The sequence below is a fragment of the Capricornis sumatraensis genome, chromosome 5, assembly GCF_032405125.1.
Source record: "Capricornis sumatraensis isolate serow.1 chromosome 5, serow.2, whole genome shotgun sequence".
Taxonomy (NCBI): domain Eukaryota; kingdom Metazoa; phylum Chordata; class Mammalia; order Artiodactyla; family Bovidae; genus Capricornis; species Capricornis sumatraensis.
Genome location: NC_091073.1, coordinates 91722396 through 91737949, shown reverse-complemented (window position 1 = coordinate 91737949; position 15554 = coordinate 91722396). Strand labels below are relative to the sequence as shown.

Below are 15554 nucleotides of genomic sequence, written 5' to 3'. Positions count from 1 at the left end.
TGGGTTCTTATTAAATATCATTCTCGAGGTTGCACAAGTGAAACAAGAATTAGTGTCATTATTAAAATGTCTCATCAAGTGCCAACTTGGCAAGTTACAGGGAAAAACATAAATCACTTTCACTCTTTTGAAACCTTTACGGAGTTTCCACTGTCTCATAAGTATCCAACATTTCTTTTAAAAATCAATTTAAATGTCCTTAATTTTTAAAAGCATGTCTGTTTTTCATTTAAGTTGGAGAATATCACAAAATTGAGTAATCACTGGCCATCAGAAGTCAACAAATGGGGGTTTCTCTTGCTGAGTGACACAGGGTAGGTCTCATAGGATCTAGAAGCACCAAGAGCCAGCGGCAACTATGGTCTGTGAAAATTACCAGACCCAGCTGCTTGCCAGGTTCCTCCTGAATCGCCTGTGATGTCACCTCTGGGCTTCGGACTGGAGCACAAGTCCTCATCTGATGCTCCTGGGACTGGTTTGGATCCTGCCATATTTTGCTTACTTTATTTAAATCCACTTTGTTTCCACACCATACATCGTACCCTTGTTGAGCACTTGGTGCTTTTGGCTGTCTTCTCAAACCCCATCAGAAATGGTCCCAGCTGACTCCAGTCCTCTCTGGAATCTGAGATGTTGGTGTAATTCAGAGACTTCTGCCCTGGCTCCCCAACTACTCTGCACCTGGAAAATATTTTCATTTCACCTAAAAGAGTCATTTAGTAATGAAAAAAGAAAAAGTAACTATATCTGCAAACAGACCCCGAGGAGTTTTTCTAGAACTAAAACAGGCCTTTGTACATGATTCAGTCTGATGTTTCCCTTTCAACCCACTGCTCAGAGACACAGCCAAGAGTCTTACCTTTGGAGCAGCTAGAAACAGCTGAGAAGTGTTTGCTTTCAAAAGTTAAGTCACTAAGAATGGGATGCACTGACATTGTCTTACCCTAGCAATTCCAGGGCTTTCACATTAAAAATACGCATAAATTTTCAAAACATTTTCATGCCGATATGTTTAGCCTCAAAGAACATTAACCCCTGCTTGAAGTTCTAGCAAATTAGAGATTAATCATGGGAAGATCTGGTAAAGTGAGTTCCAGCTGACCCTTGAACAACGTGGGTCTGAACAGTGCAGGTCCACTTATATGTGAATTTGTTGATTTGAGTTGGTTAAATCCACAGATGTGAGAGTTGGACCATGAAGAAGGCTGAGCACCGAAGAGCTGATGCTGTAGAATTGTGGTGCTGGAGAAGACTTGAGAGTCCCCTGGACAGCAAGGAGATCAAACCAGTCAATCTTAAAGGAAATCAACCCTGAATATTCATTGGAAAGACTGATGCTGAAGCTCCACTACTTTGGCCACCTGGTTTGAAGAGCTGGCTCATTAGAAAAGGCTCTGATGCTGGGAAAGATTAAGTGCAGGAGAAGAGGGTGACAAAGGATGAGATGGTTGGATGGCATCACCAACTCAATGGTCATGAGTTTGAACCAACTCTCAGAGATAGTGAAGAACAGAGAAGCCTGGTACACTGCAGTTCATGGGGTCGCAAAGAATCAAGCATGACTTAGCAACTGAACAACAGAAACGGATGCCTGTATAAGAAGTGCTGACTATAAATTATACTTGGATTTGTGACTTCACAGAGGGTCAGCACCCCATCCTTGTGTGGTTCAAGGATCAATTGTGCCAGTAACTGATGGACATTCCAACTTACTAATAACAATATGCTATACTAATTGGTGATACTTATAACCTACTAGTTGGAAGCAGTATAAATAGTTTAAATTTCCTTTTATCTTTAAAGGACAATACATTAATTCTATGGTAAAGCGTCTGTCTACAATGTGGGAGACCCGGGTTCGATCCCTGGGTCGGGAAGATCCCTTGGAGAAGGAAATGGCAATCCACTCCAGTACTATTGCCTGGAAAATCCCATGGACAGAGGAGCCTGGGTAGGCTACAGTCCATGGGGTCGCAGAGAGTCGGACACGACTGACATATGGAGTCTTTTGATGACATTTTAAAGAGGTTTTTTCTGATTCCAGTTCATATAACACATTCACCTTTTATTTTCATGTCAAAAAACAGGACAAAATCAGATGGATGGTCTCACAAGTTTCAAAGGTGCAGGTATGAGAGCAGTATGAACATATATTGATAAATATCTGTAGGTGAGTAGTGGTTTATGCAATCTGCTCTCATTTATACAACATCGTATTTTATTATTTAAACCTCTTTCTAAGAAAGCATGCGTATAGCAGATTTTATGCTTTAATTTATCTTCTGTATCAATTATTTAGTTTGTCTTTCTCTATGTAGGCTCTTAAAAATCTTGATTTCTGTTTTATAAAAACTTATTTTTTGTCCTGTCTTCACCAAGTAACATTGTAATGCGTGACGTGACAAATGGTTCTCTTTAAAATCAGATGCTTCAAGGTAATGTCTCTGGACCACCCTGCTATGAGAGAGAAAACGAAAAATGCTTATGAGAGATTATATCTTCTTTCTTTCTGAAACCTAATTTTGTGCTAACATGCTTGTTTGACTTGTTCAGAAGAAAATAGTACAAATGTAATGATTCTCTGTACCCTGGATATGGAAGTTTAATGGCATTGAATACTTCATAAATGAAATGCAGACTTTTGAGATCCTGTTTTCCTTGAGGCTCTAGCAATCTTGAGAGCACTAAAATGGAGTTGTCCTTTGAAGGGAAAAATCCTACAGATGGTAAGAGTGAGAATGAAGGTGAAGGCTGTAGCATTTTTCTTTATGAAAGTGATCATTACCCACCCAAAGCCATCGCCAAATATTGTTCTACCTTAAATTGCAACATACACCCCAAGATTTCTTCTTTGTTATGTTGAAAAAACAGACAATTTTGTATTGTCTTTTTATCATTATGAAAAGTTTTAGTGTGATGTTTTTGAAAGATCCTCTCAAAACTTAGAGTGATAAAACTTATTTACGTTAAAGGATGTTTTTCATTTCTGTTATTAAGATTTGCAGTGTGTCAGCTTCCCTGGTAGCTCCACTGGTAAAGAATCTGCCTGCAATGCAGGAGACCCTGGTTCAATTCCTGAGTCAAGAAGATCCCCTGGAGAAGGGATAGGTTACCCACTCCAGTATTCTTGCCTAGAGAATCCCCAGGGACAGAGGAGCCTGGCAGGCAACAGTCCATGGGGTCTCAAAGAGTTGGACACAGCCAAGCAACTAAGCACAGCACGGCACAGCATTTTAGACTGTAAATGGTCTTTAAAAGAAAGATTAAAGATCATGTGCAAAAATGGGTTAAGATTCAGAGTACTCTAATGCTCTCCTTTCCAGATTGGTCTTTTTAAATCCTCCTTTCTTTTATCCCCCTCTCTACCCTTTTTTTCCATTGTTGTTCACTTCTTAACCCATAATTTCTTTCTCCCTGTCTCTTTCTTTGCATCCCATTCTCAAGCATCTTTATTCCTTTTTGATCCTTGGAGCTTGTGAGGAGTGATACCTACCTTATCACCAAATATGAGTAAAATAATCCAAATCCAGTTTCTTGGGCAAATTCCCTGTAGAACAGTAGAAAGAGACCTCAGACCTATTTGAAGTCAATTGCAGAAAACTTGGAAACATTTTTGACTTTCCACGATGGTGTTTAAGTCAGTGCTACAAAATATCTGATGCTTTGATGCTTAAGTTATGAACAGAAACTTTTATGTAGGCAAAGATTGTTAGGTAAATATTACATTATTTTAATCTTAAAATGCCAAAATTATGAGAATGTTAATTTATCTATAGTTTGACTGTTTTGTAAAGTAAGTTCAGCATAAAACAGCTTAAGAATTACATATAATTCTTTAAGACTTACCTTTACCTCTGTAATTGAACCCTTATTTAATGTTTCTATTTTAAAGTTAGCAATGTATAGCATAGAATTATGTCATTTTTAATTATAATAATAACTCAATTTCTGTAATAGAATTAATGTTAATTTGGTGAAGACATCATTTGGAAAAACAGTCACTAGTTTGAAAATAAAACAAAACTACTTGAAAAAGGAGTTTATAACTTTCCTATATGACACCAATAGTCAGACAACATAAAGGAAAAAGATTCCTTAGAATCACAAAATAAGAAATACAGTTGACTCTTGAATAGCATGAATTTGAACTGTATGGGTCCACTTACATGTGGATATTTTTCAATAGTAAATCCTATGGTGTTTCGCAGTCGGTGGTTGGTTGGCTCCACAGATGGAGCGGAACTAGATACAAAGGCCAACCATAATTATATGGGGATTAACCCTCATGCTGTTCAAGGATCAACTGTACTGTGAGATGAGTTCAGTAAGCAATGTGTAAGACCTATGTGGAAGTTGAAAAAATTTAAGTCTTTACCAAGAAATATTGGAATAGATTTTAATTAATGGAGACTTTTCTTTTTCTTGAATCAAATATAATTTGAAAATGTCTATATTCTTTTTGTTCTAACAGATATCTTGTGAAGCTCTAATGAAACTATTGTTTTATTAGCACAGTTCAAGAGATAGATTTTTAGGACCAAAACTTTAAAGCCAAACTCAACCTTATATAATAATAAATATATTTGATTTCTAAACCAAATAATATTGGGATAAAAAGAAAAGTGAAACTGCCATTTTAATATTACTAGTGAATTTCAGACAACTTGAAGATTTAAACAGTGGAAATGTGTGAAAGAAACATAGGTTAAATTTTATATAATTTCTAAGAAGAAAATTTTTAAGTAGGATTTAATGTCAAAAACTGTAAATCAGATCAACAGAATTGGCTACCTAATATTTTTAAACTGTGCATTTTAAAAAGCCATACATGAGTTAAGTAGAAAATAACCAAGTATGAAAATATTTGCCATATGTATGTCTATCATACAAACAGTTTTTAAAAATTGCCAGTTGATAGAAAGCCTAAGAGAGAAACAGACGATGGTAATAAAAAGGCAAGCCAGAAATGCAAGTGACCAGTAAAAAGACAGTGCTTGACCCCAGAAGTAATTTAAAGTGTACTTTATAGAGCCCTGTTCAGTTCTGTATGACTTGGTTTATTGTTTACATTTGAGTTTATATGTTGGTCTCCCCTTCTAGTCTGAGTTCATTTAATACGAGATCTGTCATCTTGGGTTTTTTTTTTTTTTTTTTTTTGGAATACCCACTACCTTTCCCAATTCCAGTCACATAGTCAGATAGATGAAAAGATGAAAAGGTAGTTGATGGATGAAATAATTTTGAGATTACATATATTTTTAATTCATTACTGCTGGTTATAGATGAAGAATATAGATTGAGACTGCTTTCAAGTTCTTAGCTTCTGTATCACAGTGCATTATGTATTCACAATGAATACAGATTTTGAGTTAAGGGATTTGAGTACTTTTTGACATAACTGTTTTACTGCTCATGGTTTTCAACATACTTTAAAACAAATACACTATTAACTTTTGAGAATTCTTTCAGATCACAACATAAATCTACTTCTCTAGCTACTTTAAGAGACCATGGGAGGTATCTAGCTGTTGAGAATGCAGAGCAAGAGTGGAAAGAGACAGAATATAATAATAAAAATATTTATGTCTATCATCTTCTATTGGAATGTATTTTTTAAGAGGTTAGACTTTGATTACTGACACTAGAATATGTCTGGCACACAAGAAGTACTCAGTAAGTTTTTTGAATGAAGGAAAGGCCCTGATTCTGTTTCTAAAATTGATTTATTTTAACTGGAGGATAATTACTTTGCAGTATTGTGATAGTTTTTGCCATACATCAACACCTGATTCAGTTTTGTGTCCCTTCTTTTTTAATACTTCGTGCATGGTTTTATATCACGTTGATAACTGTCATAGGTAGCAACAAAAATTTTCATTGATGTCACATAATTTACATAATCTTTCCCCTAATATTAGATATTTAGGTTGCTTGCTTTTGTTATTTATGTATAATACCATGGGAGAATACATTCCTGGTTATACTTTTTTTTTTAATTACACATGGTTATATTGTTAGAATAAATTCCTAGAAATAGCCTTACTGGGTGAATAGACTGAACATATTTTTTTGGCTCCTGATACAAATTTCCAACATATTTATTTATTAGCAAATACATAATAATGTCAGTTATTTCAGTTTGTATATGACTTACCCAGTTTTCATGGCCGCAAAACCCTGCAGTCCTCATAAAGGTACTTTGTAGATATTTTATTCATTTGAAGATTTACATTGGAAGTCTGAGTCCTCATAAATAATACATTCATAGAAGAAGGAAAAGGCAATGCATTTTGAGTCAAAGCAAATTGACAGCAAGGGTAGTATATTCTTTCATCGCATAATACAGAGAAAATAGCAAGACGATAATAGCTGGTATTAATTCCTGAAAGTGTTTAAACATGCCAATTAAGTAGAAAGCAAGGAAGTATCATGGTGAATATTGAAAATAGGCCTATTATCTTTTTCCTTTCTTCCGTGCTGCCTTTTTTTGGGTAGAAAGGGAGGGAGACTTTGTATTTTTTAATTAACTCATTATAGAATTCATAAGCATTTTTAAACTGTATGTAACTTTTTAACTTTTATTTTTCAGTGGAGAAATTATCAAGTTTATCAAGTTTGATAACAAATTATCAAATTATAGTTTGCTTATATCCTGGAATGTTGGAATTTATGAGAACTATCATTGCAGTATTTTTATTTATGCACTCTTTTAAAATTGCATTTTTGTTGTTGCTGAATGCCTCTAAAAATTTAGATGTCTGGCTGGTACAGTTAGGATCTGCTGATACCTCTGTGCCTTGGATTCTCCCTTCCTGAAAGTGTGTTATTTAAGCTTTCCTCATTTCACAGGAGTTGACCATTAGCATTCCATACCCTGGACTAAGAGCTCCTATACCTTGTTTGTAGGGAGATGTACCCTTATGGATTGCCTCCAGGCCTATGGTATTCATCTATTTCTTGTCTATTGGCGTTACTGATTTTGAGACTGGATATCCTGGATTCCCTTCCAAGTTATATATTATCAGTGATTTCCCATTCAATTTTAGCTCTTTGTTTTCTAATTACTGTCTCTACTTGCAATACACTGATTAGATTTCTTATTTGACTTCTCTACGGTGCTTTTTTACCTTATCACCATTCCTAGCATAGTGTTAGTTCTCTATTTTTACACAAGTCTAGTAATTGAGAAGTAACATGACCATGGGATTGTGAAAAATAATAAACTATTCATACTTAAAGAATATGGTTACTATTGAACACTTTCAGTTCAGGTCAGTCGCTCAGTCATGTCCGACTCTGCAACCCCATGGACTACAGCATGCCAAGCTTCCCTATCCATCACCAACTCCCAAAGCTCGCGCAAACTTATGTCCATTGAGTTGGTGATGCCTCACTGAACACTTTACATCACCAAATAGGACGCCAAAAGTTGACAAAAATATAAAAAGTGTCAAAATTTCAGTCTTGGTAGGAGATCTGAATATGCTGCTGTATAAGGGATACCAAAGCTCATCAAGGATAAAATAAATTTAAATAGCACAGTAGCAACCTTGACCTTGTATCCATATATATCACACTCTACCCACAATGCAGAATAATTTTCAAGTACTTATGGAAAAGTTAGACACACAGATAAATATTTTATAATATGAAGCTGGTTTTAATTATTTCAAAAGATTACTGTCATACAAATTTTATTCTCTAATATGATATACATAAACATAGAACTTAAAAAGGTGAACTTCGTTTAGAAATTTAGTGTTCCAAGTTTGACCACATGATGCTCGTTAAAGAAAGGGGTGTCATGGGAATCGACTCTGGAGTTACTATTCGGATTGCCTGACTGTATTAAGGCCTAAGACCCCTCACTCTAAACTGAAAATCATTCTGTCCTTCCTTATTTTGATTCTGAATCTATTTTCATTTTTATTCCTGTTTTAGCTCTACTTTATCTCAGACCTTCTCAGTTCTATGAAATGGCAAAAAGATTCTTTGCTAATCCCTTTCTATAAATCTCAGATAGAAATTAAGTTGTTTTCCTTCCTAAATGGATCTCCTCTTTCCCTCTGAAGTATTACATTAATTTCAAAAGAACAAACTAGCATTTTGATGCTGGTTTCTTTAGTCATTGAAACAGCCTCTGCTTTTACTGAACATATATCACTGTATTAAAAATTAAAATTGCATGATAGGAGAAGACGTCATAAGTATTCAATTTTGGTATACGTTTCTCGGGTTTTTTTCATTTCTCTATTTCAGCTTTCTGAAGAAGCTTTATAAAGTACTTTAGACAGTGCCACTACTTGCTTTTTTTTAAATAAGAGATTGGTGTTTTTATTTAGTGATTTATTTTTAATAGGAATCTTTATTTCATTGAATTTCTCTTTCTTTCGTCTCTGACGTCTTTCTTCCTCTTACTTTACCCAATGGCATTTTCTTCATGCTGTGCTAAATCTCATCTCTCATCTCTCAGAACTACGAGAAACATTTATAAGATTTTTTTAATATCAAATGTATGCCAGTTAAATTTGTAAATAGACTAGAATGAGTTGGTATGTGGTAATGATGAGATGCTGTTAATTAAAAGATAAACCAAGAAAACATGTTAATTTTGTTATGATGATTTGAAAAGTCATAGACAAATTTACTCTATTCTTTGGAGAGTGTACTAGGAAATCAATGGCAAAACACTCCTATATTTTATAATGCTTATTTCTTTCCTTTTGACATGAGCTTAAAAAAAGCATATAAAGTAAATGACAAGATAATTGCCTCCACTTTAAAAAATATAAATAAAATGTCTAGTAAAGACTTTACAAGAGGAGCTGGGGTGAAATTTTCAGCATGGAAAAATGGTTTCTGAGACACTGCCTCTTATACTCACTCAGACCCCTAGAAATGTTCCCCAGCCATCCATAAAAATGGTATTGTAATTTATATTTAAGTTAATAAAATAGATACCAATAGCTATATCTACAATGCTTTGCTTTTTTATGGAAGTATAGTTGATTTATAATGTTCTGTTAGTTTCAGGTGTACAACAGTGACTCAGTTACATACATATTTTTAATGCTTACTTTCACCTAGATTCTTACGTTTTATAGTCTAATGTGCTATTTTTTTGACCAGCTGAATAATTATTACAAGCTGTAAAGCTTATTGTTATTTTCTTTCTTGACTGCCATCTGTCAGAATCAAAAGGGAGGATAAAAATCTCACTGAGCCACGAAAGATCCTGTACTGCCTGATGTGCCTTCTAAGGAGACACATCTATATGGAAGACAAAGCTTAATGCTGCATTTTAAAGAGACTCTTGGCTACTTCATTGCAGGTGGGGAACACAAGGAGACTTCACCACTACTCATCCGCGGCCTGTGGTCAAAGTAAAACTCTTCACAGAAAGCACTGGCGTCCTGGCTCTTGAAGATAAAGAACTGGGAAGGGTGAGTTACGGTCAGCCCCACGTGCCCCAGGCAGCACGATTCTAACTTCTCTTGATTTAGACTTGAAGTATAGTATAGATTTAGCATGCCGTGTGTGAACTACATTAGCAATTTACTTGTAATTTCCTATGAGCCCAGCTTACATCTCGGATTTACTAAACATAATTGCTGCGATTAGACTGTGTTGTGATAGGTCTTGGGTATGTAAGGGGAACACATAACGTCATAGTCACTGACTGAGTCATTCCCGTCACACGTACTTCACTGGCCAGCAACGGAGTGGCACAGACCCACTCATCCTTCTTAGTGAAAGGTAACCCTGATTTAAACATTTCTGTCCATGGACTAAAAGCATCCTCTTTATCTTTGAAGTCATCTGTTCCTTATATTGTGATTAGACTGATTCCAAAATATCTCTATCTCAAGTGCATTTCTCTCTTATACCTATTTTTCTCTGTGCGAAGATTTTTGTCATGCACCTTTTAAGACAGAATTATTTTTCCCCCCCATGGCCACCTCCTCATACCTAGAATATGAGTGCTGAGTCACCTTAGTCGTGTCTGACTCTTTGCGACCTATGGATTGTAGCCTGCCAGACTTCTCTGTCCATGCGATTTTCCAGGCAAAGGTACTGGAGTAGATTGTCATTTCCCCCTCCAGGGGATCTTCACAGCCGCCTCTAATTCCTGGCTCTTTCACCTATACTCAGCATCTTCTGACTGTAAAAGCACTCACGTTAACATGTTGTGCTCTCAGCGCCTCTCTGTGGGAAAGATTTTCTGCACTTTGTTTCTGAAGTAGATGTGTTCCAATGAGTTGTCTATAAAGTTATGTTCTGTAATGTGGCTCTGTTTCACTCAGACCTGAGAGCTGCTTTCATAGGTATTTTCCAGATGATAATACCTCGAGAAAATATTATCCAGAGGATAATAGCTCGAGAAATCTCTCTTAGGGATTTCTCGTGATGGTGGATTGCTGCTGTGATGCTCCACGTTGAAGGACACTAGGATTAGTGTGTATACTGGATTTTTTCCCCTTAAAGTTAGGATTGCTATTGATTTCAAATCTTCCTCCTTGTCTGTCTACACCTTTGAAGTTTCTTTTCATTTCTAGAGATTTTGTGAATCTCTACCCACAGTCCAGAAATTGTGTCTGCACTTACATTCTATATTTCCTCTGCTGTTTACCTGTTGCTACTATTTCTTAATTACCTAAGAGAGCTAAACCATAATGTTCATTTATTCGTGTGCTTGTATATTTGTGCATTTATTCGTGCAACAAAGGTGTACAGGTGGCATAATCTGAGAGAAGAGCCCTGGAGTTTCCATATAGTATGATGGATTTGTGAGTCCAAATTTTTCATTTAAACTATGGTTGCATTCATTTTACCTTATTCCCTTACTGTGTTTTTCATTGTCTAATAGCAGCAGCCGTTTAAGTCTAATGCTATAATGTAACTTGAGGTATAGTTAATTTATTCTTCAGCTCTCCATATATATATATATATAAATTGCATATGCATATCCCAAAGAAAGGCAATGCCAAAGAATGTTCAAACTACCACACAATTGCAGTCATCTCACACGCTAGCAAAGTAACGCTCAAAATTCTCCAAGCCAAACAAACACATGAAAAGATGCTTAACATCACTCATTATCAGAGAAATGCAAATCAAAACCACAATGAGGTACCATTCACACCAGTCAGAATGGCTGCGATCCAAAAGTCTACAAGCAATAAATGCTGGACAGGGTGTGGTGAAAAGGGAACCCTCTTACACTGTTGGTGGGATTGCAAACTAGTACAGCCACTATAGAGACCAATGTGGAGATTCCTTCAGTTCAGTTCAGTCACTCAGTCGTGTCCGACTCTTTGCGACCCCATGAGTCGCAGCACGCCAGGCCTCCCTGTCCATCACCAACTCTCGGAGATCACTCAGACTCACATCCATCAAGTCCGTGATGCCATCCAGCCATCTCATCCTGGGTTGTCCCCTTCTCCTCCTGCCCCCAATCTCTCCCAGCATCAGTCTTTTCCAATGAGTCAACTCTTCACATGAGGTGGCCAAAGTACTGGAGCTTCAGCTTTAGCATCATTCCTTCCAAAGAAATCCCAGGGTTGATCTCCTTCAGAATGGACTGGTTAGATATCCTTGCAGTCCAAGGGACCCTCAAGAGTCTTTTCCAACACCACAGTTCAAACTCATCAATTCTTCGGTGCTCAGCTTTCTTCACAGTCCAACTCTCCCATCCATACATGACCACAGGAAAAACCATAGCCTTGACTAGATGGACCTTAGTCGGCAAAGTAATGTCTCTGCTTTTGAACGCCTTAAAAAAACTGGAAATAGAACTGCCTTATGACCCAGCAATCCCACTGCTGGGCATACACACTGAGGAAACCAGAATTGAAAGACACATGTGTACCCCAATGTTCATTGCAGCACTGTTTATAATAGCCAGGACATGGAAGCAACCTAGATGTCCATCAGCAGATGAATGGATAAGAAAGCTGTGGTACATATACACAATGGAGTATTACTCAGCCATTAAAAACAATACATTTGAATCAGTTCTAATGAGATGGATGAAACTGGAGCTGATTATACAGAGTGAAGTAAGCCAGAAAGAAAAACACCAATACAGTGTACTAACTCATATATATGGAATTTAGAAAGAAGGTAATGATAACCCTGTATGCGAGACAGCAAAAGAGACACAGATGTATAGAACAGTCTTTTGGACTCTGTGGAAGAGGGCAAGGGTGGGATGATATGGGAGAAGGGCATTGAAACACGTAAAATATATGTGAAACAAATTGCCAGTCCATGTTTGATGCATGATACAGGATGCTCGGGGCTGGTGCACTGGGATGACCCAGAGGGATGGGATGGGGAGGGAGGTGAGTGGAGGGTTCAGGATGGGGAACACATGTATACTCGTGGCGGATTCAAGTCAATGTATGGCAAAACCAATACAATAATGTAAAGTAAAATAAATTAATTAATTTTAAAAAGTATGTAAAAAAAAATTCTCCAAGCCAGCCTTCAACAGTATGTGAACTGTGAACTTCCAGATGTTAATCTGGATTTTAAAAAGGCAAAGGAACCGGAGATTAAATTGCCAACATCTGTTGGATCATCGAAAAAGCAAGAGAGTTCGAGAAAAACATCTGCTTCTGATTTATTGACTAAGCCAAAGGCTTTGACTGTGTGGTCACAACAAACTGGAAAATTTTTAAAGAGATGGGAATACTAGACCATCTGACCTGCCTCCTGAGAAATCTATGCAGGTCAAGAAGCAACAGTTAGAACTAGACGTGTAACAACAGCCTGGTTCCCAATCAGGAAAGGAGTACCCCAAGGCTGTATATTGTCACCCTTCTTATTTAACTTATATGCAGAGAACATTATATGAAATGCTGAGCTGGATGAAGGACAAGCTGGAATCAAGATTGCCTGGAGAAATATCAATAACCTCAGATACTCATGGGACACCACCCTTATGGCAGAAAGTGAAGAGGAACTAAAGGGTCTCTTGATGAAAGTGAAAGAGGAGAGTGAAAATGCTGGCTTAAAACTCAACATTCAGAAAACTAAGATCAGCTTTCGGCTTTCGGCTCAGAGGAGGCAAAGGTGCAACTTTCTTCGGTCGTCCCGAATCCGGGTTCATCCGACACCAGCCGCCTCCATCATGCCGCCTAAGTTCGACCCCAACGAGATCAAAGTCCTGTACTTCAGGTGTACCGGTGGGGAAGTCGGTGCCATGTCTGCCCTGGCCCCCAAGATCGGCCCTCTGGGTCTGTCTCCAAAAAAGGTCGGTGATGACATTGCCAAGGCAACTGGTGATTGGAAGGGTCTGAGGATTACAGTGAAACTGACCATTCAGAACAGACAAGCCCAGATTGAGGTGGTACCTTCTGCTTCTGCCCTGATCATCAAAGCCCTCAAGGAACCACCAAGGGACAGAAAGAAGCAGAAAAACATTAAGCGCAGTGGAAACATCACTTTTGATGAGATCGTCAACATTGCCCGGCAGATGCGGCATCAGTCTCTAGCTAGAGAGCTTTCTGGAACCATTAAAGAGATCCTGGGGACCGCCCAGTCTGTGGGCTGCAATGTTGATGGCCGCCACCCTCATGACATCATAGATGATATCAACAGTGGCGCAGTGGAGTGCCCCGCTAGTTAAGAACTGCAAAGGAAAAAGAAAAATAAAGGATCATTTGGCAACCAAAAAAAAAAAAAAGTAAGAAAACTAAGATCATTGCTTCTGGGCCCATTACTTCATGGCAAATAGATGGGGAAACAATGGAAACAGTGAGAGACTTTATTTTGGGGGGGATCCAAAATCACTGCAGATGGTGACTGCAGCCATGAAATTAAAAGATACTTGCTCCTTGGAAGAAAACCTGTGACCAACCTAGACAGCATATTAAAAAGCAGAGACATTACTTTGCCAACACAAGTCTGTCTAGCCAAAGCTATGGTTTTTCCTATAGTCATTTATGGATGTGAGAGTTGGACTGTAAAGAAAGCTGAGCGCTGAAGAATTGATGCTTTTGAACTGTGGTGTTCAGGAAGTCTCTCGAGAATCCCTTTGACTGCCAGGAGATCCAACCAGTCAGTCCTAAAGAAACCAGTCCTGAATTTTCATTGGAAGAACAGACGCTGAAGCTGAAACTCCAATCCTGTGACCACCTGATGTGAAGAACTAACTCATTTGAAAAGACATTGTTGCTGCGAAAGATTGAGGTCAGGAGGAGAAGGGGATGACAGAGGATGAGATGGTTGGACGGCATCACCGACTCAATGGACATGAGTTTGAGTAGGCTCTGGGAGTTGGTAATGGACTGGGAGGCCTGGCGTGCTGCAGTCCATGGGGTCACAAAGAGTCAGACATGATTGAACGAGCGACTGAACTGAACTGATGCAACTTCTAAATAATGTGCACGAATGGTATATTTTCCAGTTGTTTGTATATCTGAGAAAGGCCTTGTACTCCTGTGTTCCCATCATACATGAAAGACAGTTTTTCTATCTGAATAAGAGTTTCTCAGCCTCAGCACTATTGATGTTCTGAGGAAGATAATTATTTGCTGTTGGGAGCACTCCTGTGCATTTTTATGATATTTCAGTAGCATTCCTGACCTCCAGTCAATATATGCCAGTAGTCTCATCCCCTCTTAAGTAAAGTCGATAAGAAATGTCTCCAGACATTGCCAAGTGTCCCCTGGGAGCAGACCTGCTTGCAAGCCATTGATCTATACTAATGACCTCAGTAGGCTCCATGATTATAAATGTGTTCATGGGTTAATGACATCCCATTTTTAAATTGTCTTCCTTGGAGCTTTAGATTTGTATATCTAGCTTGCATACTTGGTATTTCTAGTGTATTAACGGATATCACACACTAAATATTTTTGAAATAAGAACTTTTGATGAGCAACCCCATCCAGTCTTCCATAGAGGTTGTTGTCAAGGCAGTGACCTCAGTTTGCCCTTTTTTTCTTCTTCTTTTTCTAATATCTAGTCTATTTACAAGTTCTGTCAGCTTTTTCCTAAATTTATACTGAGTTGGTTCACACTTCAGCATTTTCTCTACCCTGATTCAAGACAGTTTCTCACTAGTAGTAGTCCACTTACTGCTTCCTCATTTGTCGTCCTGTCCCCTCTGATTCAGCTTTCACACCTCAGCCACTATTGTCTATGTAAAATTCAACATAGAAGCACATCATTCTGTTTTTAAAACCTTACATTGTCTTCTCATCTATTTGGAAGGAAAAACTCAGACTCTTCATCATAGTATGCGTATGCCCAGGAAGGGTTCTCAAAGTGGGACCCTGTACCAGCAACATGAGCAACACCTGGAAGATGGTTGGCCATCTTCTCAGGCCCAAATCTCTCTCTGCTGGATCAGAAATTTGGTGGGTAGGATGCCACAGTCTCTTTTAACAAGGCCTCATCATTGGACAACCAACATTGAAGAACTCCACTCCACCTGAACAGGTCTCTCTAAATTTATCTCCTATCACGCCCACCTTGTTTGCTATGATTCTTCCTTCACGCTTGGCTTTCTTTCCTCAAACATGATCAGATTTTAAATTTTGGGT

The 15554-nt window shown here is 37.9% G+C and overlaps 2 protein-coding genes across 16 annotated transcripts in view; both read left to right on the top strand.

The window, feature by feature from the left end:
• Positions 1 to 15554, top strand: part of CADPS2 (calcium dependent secretion activator 2) — a 563191-nt gene that overhangs the window by 275741 nt on the left and 271896 nt on the right. For all 15 annotated transcript variants that reach the window (XM_068972950.1, XM_068972951.1, XM_068972952.1 and 12 more), the window contains exon 7: positions 9332 to 9443. In XM_068972950.1, coding sequence (XP_068829051.1) covers positions 9332 to 9443 — 112 coding nt within the window. The remainder of the gene's footprint in view (positions 1 to 9331; positions 9444 to 15554) is intronic.
• LOC138080096 (large ribosomal subunit protein uL11-like) lies at positions 13055 to 13669 on the top strand. The gene has a single exon (XM_068973027.1). It carries the CDS (start codon positions 13136 to 13138, stop codon positions 13631 to 13633), a length of 498 nt encoding a protein of 165 aa, XP_068829128.1. The 5' UTR covers positions 13055 to 13135; the 3' UTR covers positions 13634 to 13669.

What these genes read in the sequence shown, in the direction of transcription:
- LOC138080096 (XM_068973027.1), top strand. Translation starts at nt 13,136, where the DNA reads ATGCCGCCTAAGTTCGACCCCAACGAGATCAAAGTCCTGTACTTCAGG.